The 22,839-nt window shown below is 41.6% G+C and overlaps 2 protein-coding genes across 2 annotated transcripts in view; both read right to left on the reverse strand.

Moving 5' to 3' along the window:
* KLHL3 (kelch like family member 3) overlaps positions 1-21,148 on the reverse strand; it is a 113,612-nt gene extending 92,464 nt beyond the window's left edge. The window contains exons 1-2 of the mRNA XM_060091967.1: positions 21,116-21,148; positions 9,533-9,652 (exon numbers count right to left, since the gene is read on the reverse strand). Of these exons, the coding sequence (XP_059947950.1) occupies positions 9,533-9,652; positions 21,116-21,129 (134 nt within the window). The 5' untranslated portion in view covers positions 21,130-21,148. The remainder of the gene's footprint in view (positions 1-9,532; positions 9,653-21,115) is intronic.
* LOC132486354 (ubiquitin carboxyl-terminal hydrolase 16-like) lies at positions 1,642-4,532 on the reverse strand. Its single transcript, XM_060093399.1, is given in 2 exon segments — positions 1,642-3,701; positions 3,704-4,532. Coding segments are annotated over 2 exon segments (2,481 nt in total). The 5' UTR covers positions 4,413-4,532; the 3' UTR covers positions 1,642-1,929.
* Positions 21,149-22,839: the final 1,691 nt, after the last annotated feature.

The raw sequence follows: 22,839 nt of genomic DNA on the forward strand, positions 1-22,839 counted from the left end.
TTTGTGGTGAGAACATTTAAGATCTACTCTCTTAGCAACTTTCAAGTATGCAATACAGTACTGCTAACTATAGTCACCACATCATACATTAGATCCCCAGAACTTATTCCTCTTAAAACTGGAGGTTTGTACCCTCTGACCAACATCTCCCATTTCCCACAACCCCCAGTCCCTGACAATCACTAACCTATTCTCTTTCTGTGAGTTTGGCTTTTTTTTTTTTTTTTTTTTTTTTTTCGGTATGCGGGCCTCTCACTGTTGTGGCCTCCCCCGTTGCGGAGCACAGGCTCCGGACGCGCAGGCTCCGGACGCGCAGGCTCAGCGGCCATGGCTCACGGGCCCAGCCGCTCCGCGGCATATGGGATCCTCCCAGACCGGGGCGCGAACCCGTATCCCCTGCATCGGCAGGCGGACTCTCAACCACTGCGCCACCAGGAAGGCCCGAGTTTGGCTTTTTTAGATTTCACATATAAATGAGATCATACAGTCTTTGTCTTTCTCTGTCTGACTTACTTCACTGGATACAATGCCCTCAAGGTTCATCCATGTTGTTGCAAATGACAGGATTTCCTCTTTTTTATGGCTGAATAATATTCCAGTGTGTATATATACCACATCTTCTTTATCCATTCATCCACTGACCAACAGTTAGGTTGTGTTCATGTCTTAGCTACTGTGAATAATGCTGCAATGAACATGGAAGTGCAAATATCTCTTTGAGATGGTGATTTCATTTCCTTCAGATATATGCCCAGAAGTGTGATTGCTACATTGTATAGCAGATCAATTTTTGTTTTGTTTTGTTTATTTAATTTTTGGCTGCATTGGGTCTTTGCTGCTGCATGCGGGTTTCCTCTAGTTGCTGAGAGCAAGGGCTACTCTTTGTTGCGGTGTGCAGGCTTCTCACTGTGGTGGCTTCTCTTGTTGCAGAGCACAGGCTCTAGGCACACGGGCTTCAGTAGTTGTGGCTCGTGGGCTCTAGAGCGCAGGCTCAGTAATTGTGGTACACAGGCTCAGTTGCTCCACAGCATGTGGGGTCTTCCCAGACCAGGGCTCAAACCCATGTCCCCTGCAGTAGCAGGCAGATTCTTAACCACTGCGCCACCAGGGAAGCCCACAGATCAATTTTTAATTTTTTGAGGAACCTCCATATTGTTTTCTATAGTGGCTGTACCAATTTACTTTCCTACCAATAGCGCACAAGGGTTCCCTTTTCTCCACAGCTTCACAAGCACTTGTTATCTCTTGTGTTTTTTATTTGTTTGTCTGTTTGTTTGTTTGACTGATAATAGCCATTCTAACAGGTGTGAGGTGATATCTCATTGTGATTTTGATTTGAATTTCCCTGATGATTAGTGATGTTGATCCCCTTTCCATGCACCTGTTGGCCATTTGGGTATCTTCTTTGCAAAAATGTTTATTGAGGTCCTTTGCCCATTTTTAATCATTTTTTTCTACTGAGTTCTAAGCATTCCTTATATGTTTTGGATATTAACCCTTCATAAGATTTATGGTTTGCCAGTATTTTCTCCCTTTCATAGGTTGCCTTTTCATTTTGTTGATGATTTCCTTTGCTGTGAAGGAGCTTTTCAGTTTGATGAAGTCCCACTTGTTTACTTTTTTTTTTTTTGGGGGGGGGTAATTCATTTTATTGATGTGTTGCAAACCACCACCCAGACATATTAATAAGCACAGAGGACTTCAGTAATTCAGAGTCCTTTCCAGAAACTGGAAGCAGGAATAAAAACCACTGTGACAATACAAAACCACTGTAAATTTTTAGGTATTTTCCCTTCAGTATTTCAATAAACATTTCTTCTGGCATGTACTTAATTTTAAGTGAACATGATTTACAGTTAGTCTTTTTTATTATTACAGCCATTATAAAAGCCATAGACATGTTTCCAGAGAAAGCAGTTTTTGAAATTGTTACAGTATTCTCTCATAAAATAGGAGGTAAGCCTGTGAATTTAGTACTTTAGTTGTAGGCACAGCTTGCACATGTGTGTCACTGATGTGAAACCACTGTCCTTTGGTTGATTCCATTTCAAAATCCTGTAGAATATCACCATGGAGAACAAGATTAGAGAGATGACTGTTGGCAGATCTTGCCTTGGCATAGGCAGTGTAATGCCCCGACCTCATGGTACCACTGTGTTCAACGACTCCATATAAGGAATATAGTACCCTTGTATTTTCTTCAGCAACATTCTTACATTTAAGGGTACAAAAAGGAGCCAAATCTAAGATTTCTGGAAATTTTATGTGTCTGTTAACTTTGCGTAGGTTAAAACCAGCCTGCTGAAATCTCTTTAAGTGAAGAGTGAGAACAGGAGGAGCAAGGGAAATTAGCATCTGCTTCTTAGCGTTGGTGTAAACGTGTTTCTTCTCACCTTTTATATTTGCCTTTGGTCCACTATACTGTCTCCGTGTGCACACTTCACAAAGCAGTTTATTAGCATCTCGAAGTTTCTCATTTCGGGTGAACTGATATAAACAATGTTGGATTGAACATTCGTCAGTACTGAAAGCTTCCCTGTTTGCAAGAGTACAGAAAGCAGTTTCTGGATCTTCGTTTACAACCTCATATACTTTCGTCCCGGGAGTATGATCGTCATTCAGAATCTCTAAATTTATTTCGTCAGGTTGAAGAGCAGCATTCAAGTTAAGGTTCTTAAATCCACTGGAAATGTCCACTTCTCCATTGCTCCCTTCCATCATGTAGGCACCATTTAAATTCCTAGTACATTCAGCAGGAGATGCCAAAACCTTCAGATCATTATCCATGTTGACATTTTTCATATCTACTTCCTCTGTGGATTTTTGATTGTCAGTTATACTTTCTATCATTTTTTCATGGCCATTCAAATCTTTCTGATTAACACAATATTCTTTATGTATAACTTCCTCTTGTGAAATATGGTTGGATTTAATATCCACTTCTTGCTGAAGTGACATTTCAACTTCACATTCATTATCTTCAGGATGGTCAATGGCACAGACATCATTTAAATGAAGAACTTTTCCTTGAATTTTTTGTTGCCTTCGTTGGTTCTTGGCTTGCTTTTTGGCTTGCTTCTTTGCTTTTTTCTGTAAGTGCTTACTTGTTCCTGAAGGAGTATCATTTCTCTCCTTTATGTAACTGTCATTAATATCTTTTTCTTCCTCACTTTCTTTATCTTCATCATCCATGGTCTTTTTCAGATTTTTATCATTTATACTTTTCTTACCACTCTGATCGTCTAAAACCGGTAGAGACAAATCAAGGAACGATTCATGAACCAAGGAGACAGTTCTGCATTCATCACACATGATTGTACTAGTTAGTTCACCACCAAATACTCGGTCCACAAAACTTGGTACTGATTTTTTCTTTTCATAATCTTTAACTTTATTTTTTAGCTCTTCATCCAATTTTTCAGTAGAATTACCAAATGCTTTAAGAATTCCTTTACTCACTCTTTGATGTTCTTCTGCTCTCATTCCATCCAATAAATAGCGAAGCAGCTCCTGGCTATCTTGCTGCTGATAGCCTTTAAATCGCACTGCTTTTTTACAGACCTGAGAAAAGAGTTCTCTAGGTGTCACGATTCCCTTTTTGGTCTCTTGCATCTCATTAAGAAACTGGCTCATGGCTAAAGTAAGAGGGCCTGGAGGCTCAAGGTTTATTTCTAAGGGTTCTGTTAATGCCAAATCAGGTGTTCAATTTTTACAATTGTTCCAGACATTTTTACTTCTTTTAGTAGTTCTCTAAGCACGGGTGTTTGTGACAAATTCTGCATAACTGCATTGAAGAAACATGTATTTCCCAAATTACTGAGTCCTTTCACAGTTACTTGGGAAGTAGAATTCATGGTAGGATTTTCTTTAGCCATGTTTTCCTTTTTTTCTCTCTCTTGTTCATTTTTACTGTCCTTTTCTAGTTTTTTATTTTCAAGTTCAATATTACCACTATCTTTTGCTGCTGATTTTGGAGCTGTAATACCGGCTTGTTTTCTAACATAATCAACCACCTGACCCAATCGGTTTGAACTACAATACTGGACCTCATCATCACATAGGTAACACCATACACTCCAGTTGTCCAAACTAAGAACCAGACAATGAGGTTCAGATCTCGGCGTCATATAGTGCTTCAAGGCATGCTGCTCCTGAGAATTTCTGCCACAGCCCTGATGGCCACATTTAAGACACAGCCAAACTGAAGGATTTTCTTCTGTTTCTTCTTCAGATTTATCTTTTACTTTATTGTCTGTCTTACAATCTTGGCAAATGTTCCATTCCACATTCACTAAAGCCTTTTTCAAATTACCTTGTTCCAATCCTTTTCTAATGTGTCTGCACATAGGTTCTAAAGATTCAGAAGAATCATCAATTGGAACAGTTTTTCCCTTTGTCCGTTTCTTTCCCATGTTGGCACTTTATGGATTACTTACTGACACAAAATAACAATCCACAGCGACAGCGCCCATAACTGCATCCCTTAATGGGCCCTCGGGCTGGGCAGCCTGCTCCGTCTTCCTCCCGGTGACGAATTGAGAGCGACAGCCACTTGTTTACTTTTTTCCCCTGTTTTCTTCCAGGAGTTTTATGGTTTCAGGTCTTAACATTTAGGTCTTTAATCCATTTTGAGTTAATTTTTGTGAGTGGTGTGAGATAGGAGTCCAATGTCATTCTTTCACATGTGGATGTCCAGTTATCCTAACACCATTTGATGAAAGACTACCCTTTCCCCATTAAGTATTCTTGGCTCCTCTATCAAATAGTAGTTGACCAAATACATGTGGGTTTATTTCTGGGCTCTCAATTCTGTTCCACTGGTCTACATGTCTATACCATACTGTTCTGATTACCATAGTTTTGTCATATACAGTTGACCCTTGAACAACATGGGGGTTAGGGGAGCAAACTCCTCCTTCCCCATGCAGTCAAAAATCCACGTATAACTTTTCCATATCCACAATTCCACATCCAGAATTCAACCAACCACAGATAGTGTAGTACAATAGCAGTTAATGAAAAAAATCCAGGTAAGTGGACCCTTGCAGTTCAAACCCATGTTGTTCAAGGGCCAACTGTAGTTTGAAATCAGAGAGTGTGATGTCTCCAAACTTTGCTCTTCTTTTACAAGACTGCTTTGGCTGTTTAGGGTCTTTTGTGGTTCCATACAAATTTTAGGATTGTTTCTTCTATTTCTGTGAAAAATGCCATTGGAATTTTGATAGGGATTGCACTGAATCTAGAGATGGCTTTGGGGAGTATGGACATTTTAACAATATTAATTCTCTCAATCCACAAGTATGGGATATCTTTCCATTTATCTGTGTCTCTTCTTCAATCTCTTTCATCAATGTCTTATGGTTTTCAGTGTACAGATCTTTCACCTTCTTGGTTAAATTTATTCCTAATATTTTATTGCTTTGACACTATTGTAAACGAGATTGTTTTATTTCTTTTTCAGATAGTTTGTTATTGTATAGAAATGAAACTGACTTTTGTATGTTGATTTTGTATCCTGCAACTTTACCAAATTTGCTTTTAAGTTCTAACAGATTTTGGTGGAGTCTTTTAGGGTTTTTTATATATAGGATCACGTTATCTGCAAACAGAGATGATTTTACTTCTTCCTTTCTAATTTGGATGCCTTTTATTTCTTTTTCTTGCCTAACTGCTCTGGTGAGAACTTCCAGTACTATGTTCAAAAAGAATGGTGAAAGTGGGCACCCTTGTCTTTTTCCTGACCTCAGAGAAAAAGCTTTCAAACTTTCACCATTATGATGTTAGCTGTGGGTTTGTCATACAGGGCTTTTAACATGTTGAGGTATGATCCTTCTATAACCAATTTGTTGGGAGTCTTTTATTATGAAAGGATGTTGAATTTTGCCAAACAGCTTTTCTGCATCTATTGAAAGGATCTTATGATTTTTATCCTTCATTCTATGAATGTGGTGTATCACATTTATTGATTTCATTACCTTGAACCACCCGTGCATCCCAGAGATAAATCTCACTTGATCATGGTATATGATCCTTTTATCAGATCATATTTTACCAGATCACACATATACTGTTTGCTAGAATTTTGTTGAGAATTTTTGCATCAATATTTATCAGGGATATTGGCCTACAGTTTTCTTTTCTTGTAGTGTGCTTAGCTGGCTTTGGTATCAGGGTAATGCTGGTAATGAGTTTGGGAGTATTCCCTCCTCCTCAAGTTCTGGGAAGAGTATGAGAAGGACTAGTGTTAATTATTCTTTGAAAGTTTGGTAGAATTCACCAGTGAAACCATCTGGTCATGCTTTTCTTTGTTGAGAGATTTTTGATTACCAATCCAATCTCCTTAATCATTACTGGTTTGTTCAGATTTTCTACTTCTTGATCCAGTCTTCATAGTTTTTATGTTTCAAGGAATTTATCCATTTCTTCTACGTTATCCAATTTGTTGGTATATAATTCTTCATAGTAGCCTCTTGTAATGATTTGTATTTCTGTGATAACAGTTGTAATGTCTCCTTTTTCATTAATAATTGTGAGTCCTCTCTCTTTTTATCTTGGTTAGTTTAGCTAAAGATTTGTCAATTTTGTTTATCTTTTCAAAGAAACAGCTCTTAGTTTCATTGATTTTTTTCCTATTGTCTTTCTAGTCTCTATTTCATTTTATCTAATCTTTGTGGTTTCTTTCCTTCTGCTAAATTTGAGCTTAGATTGAACTTCTTTTTCTAATTCCTTGAGGTGTAAAGTTAGGTTGTTTATTTGGAGACCTGAAGTCTTAAATCAGACAAAGGACACAAGCCATACTCAAGGGAACTAAATGAGGAACTTCAACAGTGTCTAGGGAACACAACACAAATTCTTTAGTGACAAAAGAGAATTAGGATTGAATGTTAGCACTGCCCACTGCCTAAAACAACTATGGATGGAGCTTCTAGGAAATCTGGCAGGAAGCCTAATAAAAATTGATCAATAGGGCTTCCCTGGTGGCGCAGTGGTTAAGAATCCGCCTGCCAATGCAGGGGACACGGGTTCGAGCCCTGGTCCGGGAAGATCCCACATGCTGCACAGCAACTAAGCCCATGAGCCACAACTACTGAGCCTGTGCTCTAGAGTCTGTGCTCCACAACAAGAGAAGCCACCACAAGGAGAAGCCTGTGCACCACAACGAAGAGCAGCCCCCACTTGCCGCAACTAGAGAAAGCCCGTGCGCAGCAACGAAGACCCAACACAGCCAAAAATAAATAAGTTAAAAAATTTTTGATCAGTAGGGCATAAGACAAATCTAATTTAACTTGGTTTTTAATGCCAAAGCCTAGGCCTTGCAGAAAGGAGAAATGAGTAAATGAATATAGAATTTTTGTTTACAAGTAGTTTAAGCCCCTACCCAAAACACACATCTTCAGCTATCTGTGCTTTTGTTCATGCCATTTTCTCTGGCTGGAAGACTTCCCCCTAACCTTACCACTTTTCATTTCTCTAACTCTTACTTGTTCTTCAGAATTTAGCTCAAGCATCTTCCCCTTTAGGAAGTGTTCTCCAAAGTTGTGGTTTGACATGCTTGCTTTAACGACACCCTTTAAGAAACTAACAATTATTGCATACCTACTATCTGGTAGGCACCTGATGCAGTTTTCCTTCATAACACCTATTTGCACTGTAGAAAGACCATCTTCATTGACTTATTATCATTTTTTACCTTGTACCCTCACCCACGCATCCCAGAGCCTAGCCAGTATGTCTGGGCAGCTTTGGTGGATAACTCAGAACTCCTATGAAGTACAAGGTGCTAGAGAATAAAATGATTCAGAAGTTGCCTCTGGCCTCAGGGAGAGCATGAACTACAAAGAGGGTATAAACAGTTACAACTCACAACAGGATGAAATATGCAGTAAATAATGGCATGGGCACAAGAGAAACATGAAAAGATGCTCAACATCATTAATTATTAGAGAAATGCAAATCAAAACTACAATGAGGCATCACCTCACACCAGTCAAAATGGCCATCATCAAGACATCTACAAATAATAAATGCTGGAGAGGGTGTGGAGAAAAGGGAACCCTCCTACACTGTTGGTGGTAATGTAAATTGGTGCAGCCACTATGGAGAACAGTATGAAATTTCCTTAAAAAAATAAAAATAGAACTACCATATGATCCAGCAATCCCACTCCTGGGCAAATATCTGGAAAAAATGAAAACTCTAATTCAAAAAGATACATGCATCCCAATGTTCACTGCAGCACTATTTACAATAGCCAAGATATGGAAGCAACCTAAATGTCCACTGACAGATGAAGGGATAAAGAAGATATGGTGTATATATATACAATATATAAATGATATATATATATACACCATCATTTTTTACATATATATATATAATGGAATACTACTCAACCATAAAAAAGAATGAAATAATGCCATTTGAAGCAACATGGATGGACCTACAGATTATCATACTAAGTGAAGTAAGTCAGACAGAGAAAGATAAATATCACATGATATCACTTATATGTGGAATCTAAACTAATGATTCACATGAACTTATTTACAAAAGAGAAATAGACTCACAGGCATAGAAAACAAACTTATGCTTACCAAAGGGCAAAGGGTGGGAGAGAGACAAATTAGGAGTTTGGGATTAACAGATACATACTACTATATACAAAATAGATAAACAAGATGTACTGTACAGCACATGGAACTATATTCAATATCTTGTAATAATCTATAATGGAAAAGAATCTGAAAAAGAATGTGTATATATATATAACTCCATCACTTTGCTGTACACCTGAAACTATCACAACATTGTAAATCAACTGTATTTCAATAAAAAAGATAACAAATAATGCCATGGGCAAAGGAAGCTTCTGAGCTCTCTGATAAAGAAGAGATTGTATGCACAGCCTCCGTACAGAAAAACATGTTCAGTGCCCTGAACCTGTCTTGCAAAAAAGCTCAGCAAACATGCACATTGGCCTTACAAATAGCCTGCGCACCCCTCACTGTTTAGCTCAGTGAGGATGAGTGCTTCTGCATTTCCTTTCTTTCTTTATAGAGTTATACTGCATTTTAGAAGCTAGGTATTCTTCCGTTCATGTGGTTGTCTTGACAAAGACAAAAGTTCAGACCAAAGCATGAGAGAGGGAGGCCCAAAGAAAATGCCTGGCATCCACAATCGTTAATCTGCAATTGTATGTAGGTGTTGCAATCATTCTATTACTGGCCTTCATGCAGCTGGTTCAGTTGGAAGTCAAGTTTATGAACAGAACTGCTGTAACCATAATGGATTTTTTTCCCCAGTGACTAAGCACTGAAACAATAGTTGTTAAATAAACACAAAGGAAAGAGAGAGATTTGAGGAAGCCATTCTGTCTCTATCAGAGTTTGAAAGGGAAAGCCAAGTGACTAGTGTGGGTGAGGAAGAGTCAGACTTCACTAGTTGGTGGTGTTCTGACCTCTGTTCTCAGTCCCTGATGACGCTCACCCAGCAAGTTCCTTCCAAAAGGGCACGAGCAAAATAGGAAAAGTACCTCCGCAGTTCATTCATAACCTTGAACGCCTTCCCCATGTGGGCAGGGTTGACAGTGATCGTCCTCTGGTTCTTTTCGTCATCCCCAGCCTGTATTGGGGGCTGGGAGCTCAGCTTGATGCTGTGAACAGGAAGGGAGTGGGAAGGGAAAGAGAGGATCACATGTTGGTAAACTCGTTCATCCAACTGCCACAAACCCATGCATTTGCCCAACCACCAGGAGCATCTCTGTCAGCCTGTTCTCTTCACCACAGACCCAGCAGGGAAGGAAATCACTGGGTCAGGAATTTCTGCAGGATCTTCCAGTGCAAAATGCACCCCTCAGAAAATGCACCCCTCAGATCCGAGCTCAGCTTCTTCCATCAAGCACAGGTGTAACTTTGTGGGAGGTCCTTATCCTCCATCTCTCCATCCCTAAAAGGGTAGGGGGTGAGGGGAGTTTAAGCACTATACCACTCACTTCACAGGGATGTTGGTTCATTCAACGAACATTTAAAGGAGTTTACTATGTGCCAAGCACTGTATTTAAATTCAAGAGAAACACAACAATAAGGAAATCACAGACCTTGCTTTCACAAAGCTTAGAGTTCAGTGACAGAGAAAGCCAGGTAAACATTTCTCAGAAGCACAAAGGATAGGCAACTATCCCAGTGCTGGCAGGTTGAGGAAAAACTTACTAGAAGTTGAGGAAAAACAGAAGTCTTAAAGGAGAGCAGAAATTAGCCAGGTAAAAAGGAAGATGGGAAACAGCAGAGGAAACAATATGAACAAAGACCCAGAGAAAAGGAGTCAAGTATGTTCAAAGCACTGGAAGTTCAGTAAAACTAAAGGAGAGTATCAAGAGAAAAGCCTAGAAGACTGAGCGGTCTTTTAAGTGTCATAAACAAAGCTAAGGAGTTTGGATTTCATTCTAAACAATGAGAAGCCATCAGAGTTTTAAGAAAAGAAGTGGAGCAGGAAGTAGGTGAACACATTTGTGCTTTAAAAAGGTCACATTGGCTACAGCGTGGAGAACAGTGGCACAAGAGTGAAAGCTTTGGCGAAACCATAAACCCATAGAAAGACAAGGGATTGTGATTGTTATAAAAAGACTAGCTATGTGGCCTAAATGAGCAGGTGGTGACTAGCAAGAGCCACCCATAATCTCAAAGCCCTCTATAACAAAGACAAAACACTCAAATTCCTATGGGATGCCAGCTAGATGCCCAATCACTCCTGAGCAACAAGTCTCAACTTGATGGTGGGGTGGGAAAGAAGAATCCAAAACATGAGCAAGGAAAGGAACTTCTCCCCAAACTGATAAAACTATTCAGCTCCAAGTCAAGTCCAGGACATTGGAGTTATGTCTCTTTGGACCAGGTTAAGCTCTGCTTTGCTAGTACAAAAACAGAACCTTCTCCACTTGTGTAGATTTGGGGACCCACAGTTCACTCCAACTCTAAGACACTGAGAGTGGCTTCCTTTGTCTTCCCTTAGTGGGCCTCCGTTGATGCTACCACCTAGTCTTGCAAACTGGCTCAAGATAGGCGTTGCTATGGTTAAGAAAAAGTTCCGGAGACCTGAGAGTCTCTCTCGATTTCACACTGGGATTGGTAACCACTGGAACATTCCAATATAACCAGCATGCCAGACCCACAGCTTGTCTGACCAGGACAGATGCCTCTTCTGGCTTCCTTCCCACTTTCACTTCAGCATGAAAATGTAAGCTACAGACCTCTGAACTTGGGGACTGCCTGCATTCAGGGTGCAAAGAAGTTAGCTGAGCATAGTATGATAAATATCAAGATAGATGACTAGAATCATGTGTTTAAAAAGGTGAAGAAAATCTCAAAACAGAGAATGTTATCAAGGAAGGGGAGAACACAGTAAAGATAAAAACCTTCCTATTAAAAATCCCACAAGTATAATTTATTTTGTAGTTAGTGTCCTTCCCTACTCCATGCCAGACAGATATAAATTTCTATTTTATATCAAAGGTTTAATATTTTTGCTTTTGATATTTAAGCCCTTATTTTATCTGGTGTTGATTTTTATGTCAGTATATTAAATATGGATCTAATTTTTTCCTATAAGTTCCATTTATTGAATACTTCTTTTTCCCACTCACCTGTTATGCCACCTTTAGTCATATATCACAGAATGTTGAACATAAAGTGTGCTAATGAATATTCTTGTCATCTTCCTGATTTTAAAAAAGATGTTTGTAGTGTTTCCTCACTGTGTGTTAATTTTAGGATTTCTGCAGATGGCCTTTATCAAATTAAGAAAACTCCCTTGTGTCTTATTTTTTAATCATAAAGTTAAACTGAATTTTATCAAATGTTTTTGTGAATCTAATGAGATGATTATACAGATTTTTCCCTTTAATCTTTCAATGTCGTATATGACATATTTTCTAATACTACACTATACTTGCATTCCTAGAGTAAATTTACAAACTGTAAAACACTGCACATATATTCATTATAAATGTTGTCTTCAAACTGTAGAGAGACTTAAAAAGACAGGAAGAGAAAACGTAATCTGGTACTGATCAGGAACAACTGAAGGTTTCTGACAGAGAACTAAAAAGATTAGAGCTCATAAAAGCCCAGGGGACAGAAATTATTCGTTCTATTTTACATATATGGAAGAGATGTAGACCAAATAGAGCCATTTTGGAAGCACTGACAACAACCTCCACTGTGACTAGTAACTGGGAAGCTTGCTCTCCTTTGTTGTGTTGTACTTTGCACTTTCCAGACTTCCAGAATGGTCCAGTGAGTTAAGTTTTGCCTCCTCTATGAAGCCCTTTGAATACTTCAGTCCTAAGTGATCTCTGCCTTCCCTAAACCACTGTAGTATTTCTGGCCTGTAACTCAGTTGGCACATAGAATACTGACTTGTGTTTGAGTACCTTTTCATAGCACATAGTTAGCCACCCAGCCCCCTCATGCTAGATTCGACATTCCTGCTGAGCAAGGACTATGTGTCCAAGGACTCTCATACGGCCTAGCCTTCCCAGCATAGGGCCATGCCCACAGCAGGTCTTCATTACATCGTTCTCATCAATGAACTCTGATCTGAAGACCTCTCACTGCCCCCAGAGTGGTAGAGAGCACAGCAGAAAGGGATGGTCTGCCCCAACCATTGCCCCCAACCCAACAATTTAAAAAAATGAAAGTAGAGCTGGTCTTCAGAGTTAAACTACGAATCAATACACATAAACTATTAATTATAGAAGTTATACATAAAAATACATAAACTCTAAACATCAGGCCCTCTTCATGGTACGCCACCTCCCACAGCCTTTTCTCCCACCCTCCCCTCCCCTCTAAAGTCCAGAGCCATATATCCCGTGTCTGAATTGACTCCCCTACTTAGATTATTCACACTCAACTTACACTCAACTCATGCTCCCCACCCTCCCTCAAGCCTACTCTTCTATCTATATTCTCGATCCCAGAGGTATAACCAACTACCCACTCACCTATCCAAGAAACTGGGATATCCAAATCCTTGATATCTTCTTCCCTCCCTCTCTCTCTCTCACTTCACATATAACCACAAGTCCCATCAGTCCTAGGTCCTTTACTATCTCTCCACTCCATTCCCTTCTCACGGTCACTGCTACCACGACTTCAGTCCAGGCCATCAAGATCTCTCACTGGCTTACTACGGTAACTTCCACACAGACTCCAGAATGATCTTTACAGAATGTCATTGTGCGCATGGCACGTTCTACGTGAAAACTCTCACTGATTCCTCACTGCATCCAGAATAAGTCTCAGAGACCCAGCCTGGCCCTGCATAATCTCATCGTTGTTCTGAAGACTTCTTGTTACTGAGGTACTAAAATACTCACAATTGCCTTAATAAACCAGGCTCTTTTGCCCTATCCCCACCCACTGTCCCCTATGTCTAGCTCATTCCCATCAGCGCTTCAGACTTCTTGCTGAAGGTCTTCTCTATCATCCTCCACTACACTGGACTAACTTCCCCTCTTCTGTGTTCCCGCAGTACTCTGTGCTTCCCTCTGTATTATACTGTAGTGACCTCTTACTTCTCTGTCTCCTCTTACTCCTCTTACTTCTTCTCTCCCCCACAGAATGTGTGCTGGTAAATGTGTAACAGCTGGTTACAAAGAAGGGGGCCCTGATTTGTAATATTTGCCAATTTCCTTGGTGTAAATACCTCCACCATGGCAGATTTCAAGCCACCAATGGGATCTCACTGAACACACGGATTGGGAAGAGATGTGCATTATAACACCATATAGTACTTCCACTACACAAGTATAATAGACATAATCTAAAGGGCATAGATATTAGCAAAGTAATTAGAAAGTGATGAGTCTTTACTACACTTGTTTTTAATATAATTTATTAGTAAGTTACATAATATAATTTTTAATAAGGGCTGTATTTAATAACTGACTCAAAAAATTCTTAAAAATTTAACAAGCAGCTCTGGCAAGTGGGTGAGTGCTGGCTCTTGCACACCACTGCCCACCCTAGATTTTGAGCTCCATGAGAACCAGGATGGTGCCTTATTTCCCTCTATAGTCTTAGCCTCTAGCACATGGCATGTGCTCAATAAATGATTACTGAGTAACTGAATGGATGGATAAGTAAATGAGGTATAACGGTCAATTATTCCATCTTTCCTCACATCCCCTCATTAAAATAATTATAGCTTTATCTCTCTCAACTTCCCCCACCCTCCTCCCCATAGGAGGTACTGGGGGGAGGGGAAGGGCATTCTTAGCCAGTCTAGTCCCCTGCATTGGTGATACAGTATCAGGAGGATGTGGAGGCGGGTGGAGAAGAGAAAGCCAGACTCAACTAGAGTAGAAGGAAGAAAGCAAGAAGGGTTGCTGCTTACTGTGTCAGTTCTTAGGCTCTTTCCATCACTAAGGAAAATCCAGGCAATAAATGGAAAGGAAAGGACAGTAGAAGGCATGTCAGCAAAGCAGGACACATAAAAACCTCTGAGCATCCAATTGTGCAGAAGTGTTTGGGGGATGTGCGAAACGAGGAGCTCCAGAGCATCCAGGGTGTGAGAGAATGGGGAGGAGAAGAAATGGGAATCTAAGAAACGCTGCTGAGGGTTAAAGACTGCATCCCCACTACAAGTCTTCAAGAGATGCAAATAAAGTTCAGGCAGCGTGGGCCACACACACAGAGCCCAAGCACATTATGGTCAGGCTATAGATGAGACAGAATAAAGAGAGTCAAAGTCACCTAAAGAGGGCAGCACAACTCTGAGTCGGAGTTAAGACTATGCCGAATGCATTAAAATCCCTCAACAAAAGTGTCCTTTAGAAAGGGAAATCGAAAAAAAAGAATCAGACTGAGAAAGCCCTTGGTCCAGCTCATCCAACACTATCTATGAAAGATATGATTTAATCATCAGACAATCATTTGGTTCAGCCTCAGGTCAGATCCCTGTTGTGGAACTTGAAACCTATAAACACTCAAACGCCCTAACTCAGTCCCCAGCTCGCAATGGAGCCTCTTGATCAAGTTGGCCTCCCCCATGGTTCTCCTTCAGGAAGCAAGAAAGTGGTAGCAGGCCCTCAGGAACATTGTGCCAGTAATACTTTTCATCGCAAATTAATAAAGGGACACTCTGACTGCTGTACCTCAGTCATGATGAGTTCATCAGCATGACTCCACTTCCCCAAGTCTGGGCAGCAAAGGAAACTGACAAGCGAGGATTTCAGAACCTACCAGGCTCTGGGCAAACTGTAGATCTAGCTTATTTCTCAATCCTAAAGTTCAAGGCCAAAATGACCAAATTTAGATTTCTGCATCTGGATGAATGAAGGACCTGGCACTTGAAGATACCCAGGCTGCAGGATTCAGGGTGTGATGGTGCAGTCCTGTCATCAAGAAACACCCCCTACACACAGGCTGCTATAGAGCTCCATATTCTCCTACACTTTCACAGTGCCACCTCAGTTCACAGCATCAGCTGATTCCCGGCAACAGGACACATGGACACAGGGAAGATATGTTTCAGTAGGCTACAGCTCCTGGGTAACGGTAACAGTTAACATTTACTGAAAGCTTACTTTACCTCTACTATCTCATTTTATCTTCAGAACAACCCTATGAGGTATTATCTCCTGAGACACTGAGATAAAACTTGTCCAAAAGTCCCACATAACTACTAAGTAGAGAACTGACACTCAAACCCAGGTCTGACTCCAGGGCTTATGCTCTTAATAGCAATGTCCACTGACTTGGGATAATGTCCACAGCCCATCGGCCAATGGGAGCTCAATCCTTATGATCCACTCTCTGAGGTTCTTCATGGTATGGCCAAACCAGGCTAAATGAAAAAGTCTGAATCCCCTAGGACCTGTGACATAGCACTGTTTCACTCCACTGATTGTGGGGAACTGCATTATGTACGGGAGTTGATATTCTTAATTATACAGAACTTAGAATTTCCACACAAGCCCATCATGATGCATCAAAGCTGGCCAGCAGCTGCTGCCATTCTTATAATGTGCTCCTTCATAAACAAGCTCAAGAGCAGGTATGTTACTAATCACATTCCTAACAGTCCAATTCACAGATAGCTTCCTTCAAAACCAAGGGGGAAATCTCTTAAGCGGGCTGCATAAAAAATGTAAAACATAAGAGAAACACTTGAGTTCGGACAGATAGAATGAGACAAGGAGAGAGAAAGGCTAAAAGAAAACACAGCCTCATTATTATGTGGCATTTTTGGAAGCTAAGCTTCTATTTGGTTTGACTAGGAGAGCTGAGCTCTTCCATGTGTGTGGTTTTGATACAGACTACAATAGACTTTCACAAGTTAAAAAGAAAAGTCCAGGAAAGTTGGGCCGAGAGTCTGAAAATCCTTTTAAATTATAAAAAGTTACAGATTTCTAACTTGACAACCATTGAACTTATTTGATAGGGAAAATAATATCTAAGAACAAAACATGTTCTAGTTATTTTTTACATAGTGCATTAATGCTTTTTTAAGTCTAACCTAGTTTTAGGGTTTACCCAGAATTTGAAAAAAATTAGGTCATTCTACAATGGCAAATTTCATCAAATAAAACACTTGCTTTAGAAAACTTACCCCAAAATGTTCTTGTCTGGATGTGTCTTAACAATCTAAAACGTAGCAAGAAGCAGAAGCCTAAAAACTCAAATCTGGGTGTGGGGAAATCAAGAGGTTTCTTTCAACTGACTTTGTTTTCTTGCAGTTGAAAACCTTGCTTCACCAAAAGGTATTTCCAAAATGGAAAATTTGGTTTCATTTATCATGGTTGAAATGCACATATGCTTCAGGCAGCAGTGATGCCAAAAAATTTCTACAGAAGTTTCCACCCATGCCTTCTAGGGGTGGGAGATGGCTGAGAGGAAAAGAGAAAGGCTAGGATACTGAACATTTGCTCTTCCCTAGGTCTTGCCAGTGTTACACCTGGCACTGCAAAACTCAGCGTTTGGAGAGCATTGGCTGTGTATGTCATGTTCTTTCAAAAAATATGCTCTATCTGCTCCTGATCAAGAATGGAAAGATAAGTTCTTGGAGTTCCAGGAGCAGGCTCTCCTCCATAAGGACGAGCCATTCTCCCTCTGAGGACTGCTCACACAAGTTCACGGCACACTGCTGGGCACACAATGCCCCTCACAATCAGGGGCATCCCGATGCTTCTGATGAAGAAAACCACCACAATTTTAAGAAAAATAGACAAGCAACTTCCCCTTTTTGTGATGCTTCTTCCAAAAGTTGTGGTTCTCTGCAATTCTTGTGGATATGCCAGAGACTTTGCCTGTAAATTTTTGTAACTGCGGTAAAATATATGTAACTTGAAATTTACCATTTTAACCATTTTAAAGAGTGTAATTCAGAGGCTTTAAGTACATTTATGTTCTTGTGCAACCATGCATTTCCAGAACTTTTTCATTTCCCCAAACTGAAACTCCATGCCCATTAAGCAATAACTCCCCATTTTTCTCTCTCCCCAGCCCCTGGCAACCACCATTCTACTTTCTGCCTCTATGAATCTGACCATTCTAGGTACCTCATATAAGTTGGGAATTTATTGTAATCCATCCACAAGGCTGATTTCCAGAACTTAAATTAAGTCCCAGTAGCCAGAGCTACTGTCATTTTCCATGTCTATCTGCTCTATACACACACACACACACACACACACAATTTATCACTGTAGTGGCTGAGAGCTGGAGACCCTTTTCCTATGCAAAATAGAAGACAAAGTCATCTTCCTCTGACTGATCAAGGCACAATGATTCTTCACAGAGGGAGATGGGAAACTTGGCATCAGAAGGTCCTGTAGAGAGCTGGAGCGCTTAGGGGATACTGCAAAGGTGAGTGTAAATTCACAGTTTCTTCTTAAGATTTTGGCCTGAACAAAGGAGTATCCAGTTCATGGTTCCAAACCACAAAAGCATCCAGATGCCTCAGGGTGTCTATAAAAAGGAGGACTAAGGTAGGTGCTGGTGAATCCTACAAGAGGAAGTGCCACGCCCTGTGTGGTATCTTACTGTGAGGAGACAAGTTTAGGCGGATGGGGGATGATGACCTGATAAGATCTCTCTAATTTTCTCATGGGAATGGTCCCACAAAATCTTCTTTGGATTATAAATATAGGAAGGCCCTAAAATAAGCCCTGGGTACTATCCAAGCACAAACCATGGAGTACAACAGGGCAATAGATGAACACCAACAATAACAGCAGCTACCATTTACTGAGTATTCACACTGTGCCTGAAAAACTTACTAGGTGCTTTATCTAAATTGCCTCCTTTGATCTTCACAACAACTCTATGAGATATGGAAACTGTCCCTCTACACTGAAAAGAAAAATTAATTCTGAAAAAATGTGACACACTCAAGGTCATACAGTTTATGAAATAGATTTACTGCAAGCTTATGTTACCCCAAAGCCCATGATTTTCGTACCCTCATGACAAAGAAAGAAAATTGTTCATTAGAAATCTCTAGGCTGAACATTTTTAATGCTTAAAAACAGCCCCAATTAAGCTTCAGCGGGTTAAGTGTGGAAGAACCAGACTCAGGATCCCTCCAGTCCCCAGAGGTCTGACATGTGATCCTAGGCCAGTCACTCAGCTTCTCTGGCCCTGAGTTTCCCAGGGTACTTGTGAAACAAGGCTACTTCCCCCTCTTCTGCCCCCACCTCAAAGCATTCCATGGGGTCAATTACCCGTGCTGAGATAATAAGGCTGATATCCAAGGATGAACCTATTGGCCAGAGGCTTCAATCGCCTCTCTCATGAGCTTCCTTTTTAGTTATCAGAGCGTCCCACAAAAGTTATCAGCTAATCAGCAAATAATTATCTAACACCTACTATGTGTGCAGCCACACAGTAGTCAATGCGGAGAATTCAGAGATATAGGCAGCATCCTTGCCCTTGAGGACCTATCTCCCAGTTTGGGGACTTATATGAAACAAAAGCACAGAAACAACTTGTGGGTGGGCCTATTATTCAGTACCCAACTATGGAATTGGAATTAGGAAGAACATCTGCCAGAACCAGAAAAGCTTAGGTTTCCAAGACAAAGTGGAATTTTAAAACAGCCTTGATAGATGAATAACTTTTGGAAAGGTAGAAGCAAAAGGCATTCCAGGCAAAAACAAACTCTGGAAGCTAAGGATCTGAGACTGGATGAAGTACTGTACAGGATGGGTGATCACAAAAGAGACCCACAGATCTCTTGATAGCGGTATGGGTGAGCAGTGGGAATGGAGACTGGAGCCAGATTTCACAAGACTTGAATGCCTGGCAGGGTAAGCTGGTCTTGGAGTGGGAACAAAAGGTAGTGAGCTTGGTGACCTGGTGAACACTGGAAGCTGCAAGGTTTCGATTTCTCTGCCTTTGATAGGAAAAACTAAAAGAACATGTGTAAAAACTAGGTGTCGTAATGCCAAAGACATCAGCCATCCCAGTTGAGAGGCACCAGAGTGTTGAAGAACAAGAGAGCTCCTGGGGGCAAGGACTCATTACATTTCTGAACACAGAACTGAGAACACAATAAGTACCCCAAAATGCTTGGGAAGCAGTACTTTGATCTGCTGCTGCTAGTTTGAAATGGACCTTTCAGCCCCAATATGTAAGCAAATCTAGAATCTCTAAACCTCCATTCACATCACTGCTGCCCTCTGTTGGCTACCAGACCAATAAGAGAAGGTAGGGACACTGTGCACCTCTGTCCCAAGGAAGCAGGCTTTCAGATGCTCTGTCGGCCAGTGGCCACACAGAGTCCAACGCTAAGCTCCTGTTGCAAAGGGCACTCAAGGAGAGGCTGTACCAGCACCACACTCAGTCTAAAATGTCCCAGTCTCTTCCTGGGAGTCACATCAAGAAACACAATCCCTGGGGGCCTCTTCAGACAAGAGGACACCAAACAATCATGCCAGTTCTAATGGGGTCTAGAGATGTTTAATGACATCATTCTGCCCCATGAGATGGGGCAACATTTGGGACAATCCATGCAAAAGAAAGTGTACTGAGGTGCTCTCCAGACAGTGCTGACTTAGTGGAACCTGTTATCATTTAACCAGCTGGTTACCATCTGAATCAAACTGGCAACTCAGAGCAGCAGCCCTCCCTCCTCTGCTGTCCACTGCCATGGCCTGACCGCTCTTGCAGTCTTCTCACCTCAAGGAAAATGGCAAGCCTTGTTCTCTACCAGCCGCAGACCCACAGAATGAAGAGGGGACGTTTTAGCATACAGAGGAATGACCCGCCCCTGCACCACACTGAGCACCTTCACGATGAAAGAATCAGATCCTCAGATAACAGCTTAAAATTTATTAAAATGCATGTGCCTGCCAGGAAACAATCCCTCGCTAGTTAGATCCAGCTCAACAGAAATACTTAAATTCCCATCTGTTAATTTCTATTTCATAAAGAAACCCCTGATGGAAGGAGGAAGAGTTTCTCTAAAGAATATAACTTCCAGTATAATTTGTAAACTTTTCAATGCAAATGGAAGTCAGTTCAGAGCAAGTGTCACCTGAATGGATTTCTCTCCTTCTCACTTGAACTTGTGTGTGTATACAGGTACAGGTACACACACACACACACACACACACACACACACACACACAGTTAGGAAAGACATCAGCCTGGCATGCGTGTTGACGACTTGAGCACTTCAGAGTGAAAATGCAAGTACTCTGTGTCAGACCAGCCCTGCTATGATATCAAAAACCCCCCCACCAAAGAAAAACCACCCTGGGAAAGTAGCCAGGAAAGGGAGACGCCTCCTTGAAACAGCCTGATTCTGCCCATGCTGAAACTATTCCCGAACACCGGCCAGGAAGTCCCTTCTTTCAGGGTGCTCCGCTGCCCAGCAAACCCAGACCTGCCTCTGTGGAAGCCAGATCTCTGGGGAAAGGGGCTTTCCTGCTCTGACTCTGCTGCCCGCTGGGATCCATCAGTGACCAAGTCTTCCAACCCTGTCTAACCAATGCCAACGCAAAGCTGGTGGCTGCACCGCGAGCGCGCACACACACACACACACACACACACGTACACACTCAGGCGCGCGCACGCGCGTGCGTGCACGCACACACTTATACATAACATACCTTTCACCGTCCATTGTGTGAGGCCCAGCCAGGGTGGCAGCCGCTGAGCTGTGCGTGCACTGGAGGATCCTAGCCCTGTTCTCGGTTCTCCCAGCCAACCAGCGGGAGATCTGATCAGCAACAGTGATTCAGCATGGCTGCAAATGAAGCCTCCTCCCCTCTTGATCCTCCTTCCTCTGACTTACTCGCAGCAGCTTCTACCGCAGAAGCAGCAGCAGCAGAAAATGTCTTACCCAGAGCTCCCTGCAGCCCTTTCAGCTGCTAAAAGCAGCAACCCACTTGCTCCCCCTCCCCCACAGGCTTGCTGCTTCTCCGTCTCCTAGGAACAGCGCAGCGCCAGCAACCCAAGTACAGTGCCACCTTTCCAGCCGCTTCCACATCTGCCCAGGCAACCCCAGCCCAGGCGACTAGCCCACCCCAGTGCCTCCTGCCTCCTCTGCCTAGACTGCAAAGACTCAGGCAGTTCCTCACTAGCCCAAGAAATACGGGCCCCCACCTCCTCCCCTGCCCCCATAGACTACGAGTCCGTCTGCCTGGTCAGATTGCTGGAATGAGGAGGCCCCTCTGTGGTTTACAGAGGACTTTATCCACCTGGGGAAATTGACTTGTAGGTCACAGCTCATTTTCCAATTCCTCCTCCCAAAATCTACAGCAGCTCTGAGAGTCTGATAGATGGAGAGAAGTTAGGGCAAAAGAGCCTGATAGAACTGAGAAGAATGCAGAGAGAAATTAGAAAAAGGGAACTGAAACAAATGCTATTTTACTACAAGAGGCTAAACTGCAGTAAAACCACCACAATGGTACCACGTATATTTATTTCCCCAGGCCATACCAAAAGACCACAAGTTCTATAGCACAACCCTAAAATACCTTCTTAAAGTCTGTCATGTTGAAATTTGACTTAAGCTGTGGCTCCAACCAGTAAGTCTCCCACTGAATCCCTATCTGCAGCCAAAGATCTCTCGCACCCTGTAATCTCTAGTTGCTGAGCCTCAATTTTGACCCACCTAATGCAAACACATAATCCTGGGGCACGCTGAAGGCCAGTCTGTACCTCATAGCCACAGTCAAGGGACATAGAGGAAATGGGGGCAATCAGCCACTGGTGTTTGTTTAGCCACAAAAATGGGTTAAGAAGCTTCCTTGATGCCTCAGAAAAATCATACATGAGCATCTATATTCTGGGAATTTTCTGGGTCACATCTGTGCTTTTCAGGACCCTTACTACCACTAGCTGGTTGAGTGACTTTCAGTAAGTCTTTTCTCCACTCTGGACCTCAGCCCCTCATCCATAACATAGGGTCAGACTCTAGAGTCCCTTTTGGCTCTAAAATCACATGATGCTAAAAATGTCTTAAATGTTCCATTTTTCTCCTCATTAGAGTAATCTGTAAGATTGTTTAAGAAGAAATTTTTACCAGACTCCAATGTTTTGAGGGGGCTTCAGAGAGGATAATGTTATGTATGTGAAACTATGTGGGATGCTTAATAGACCTATTATAGTTATAATTTTGACCTGATAAATGTCTTCACTGCCAGAAAGCCCTGAAACCACAGGGAGGGAGGCTGGACACTGAGGTAACAGAAACTAAGAGTAATTTAAACTTTATACAGCCTCCTGAACTCAAAGTGGCTAACGTGTTACTCTTAAAAATAACCCCCCACCCTTGACACCGCAGTGTCCTCTTAGATGAGGCCATTGGGCCACTACCCAAACTCATTCT

The sequence above is a fragment of the Mesoplodon densirostris genome, chromosome 3 (genome assembly GCF_025265405.1).
Source record: "Mesoplodon densirostris isolate mMesDen1 chromosome 3, mMesDen1 primary haplotype, whole genome shotgun sequence".
In the NCBI taxonomy this organism is placed as follows: domain Eukaryota; kingdom Metazoa; phylum Chordata; class Mammalia; order Artiodactyla; family Ziphiidae; genus Mesoplodon; species Mesoplodon densirostris.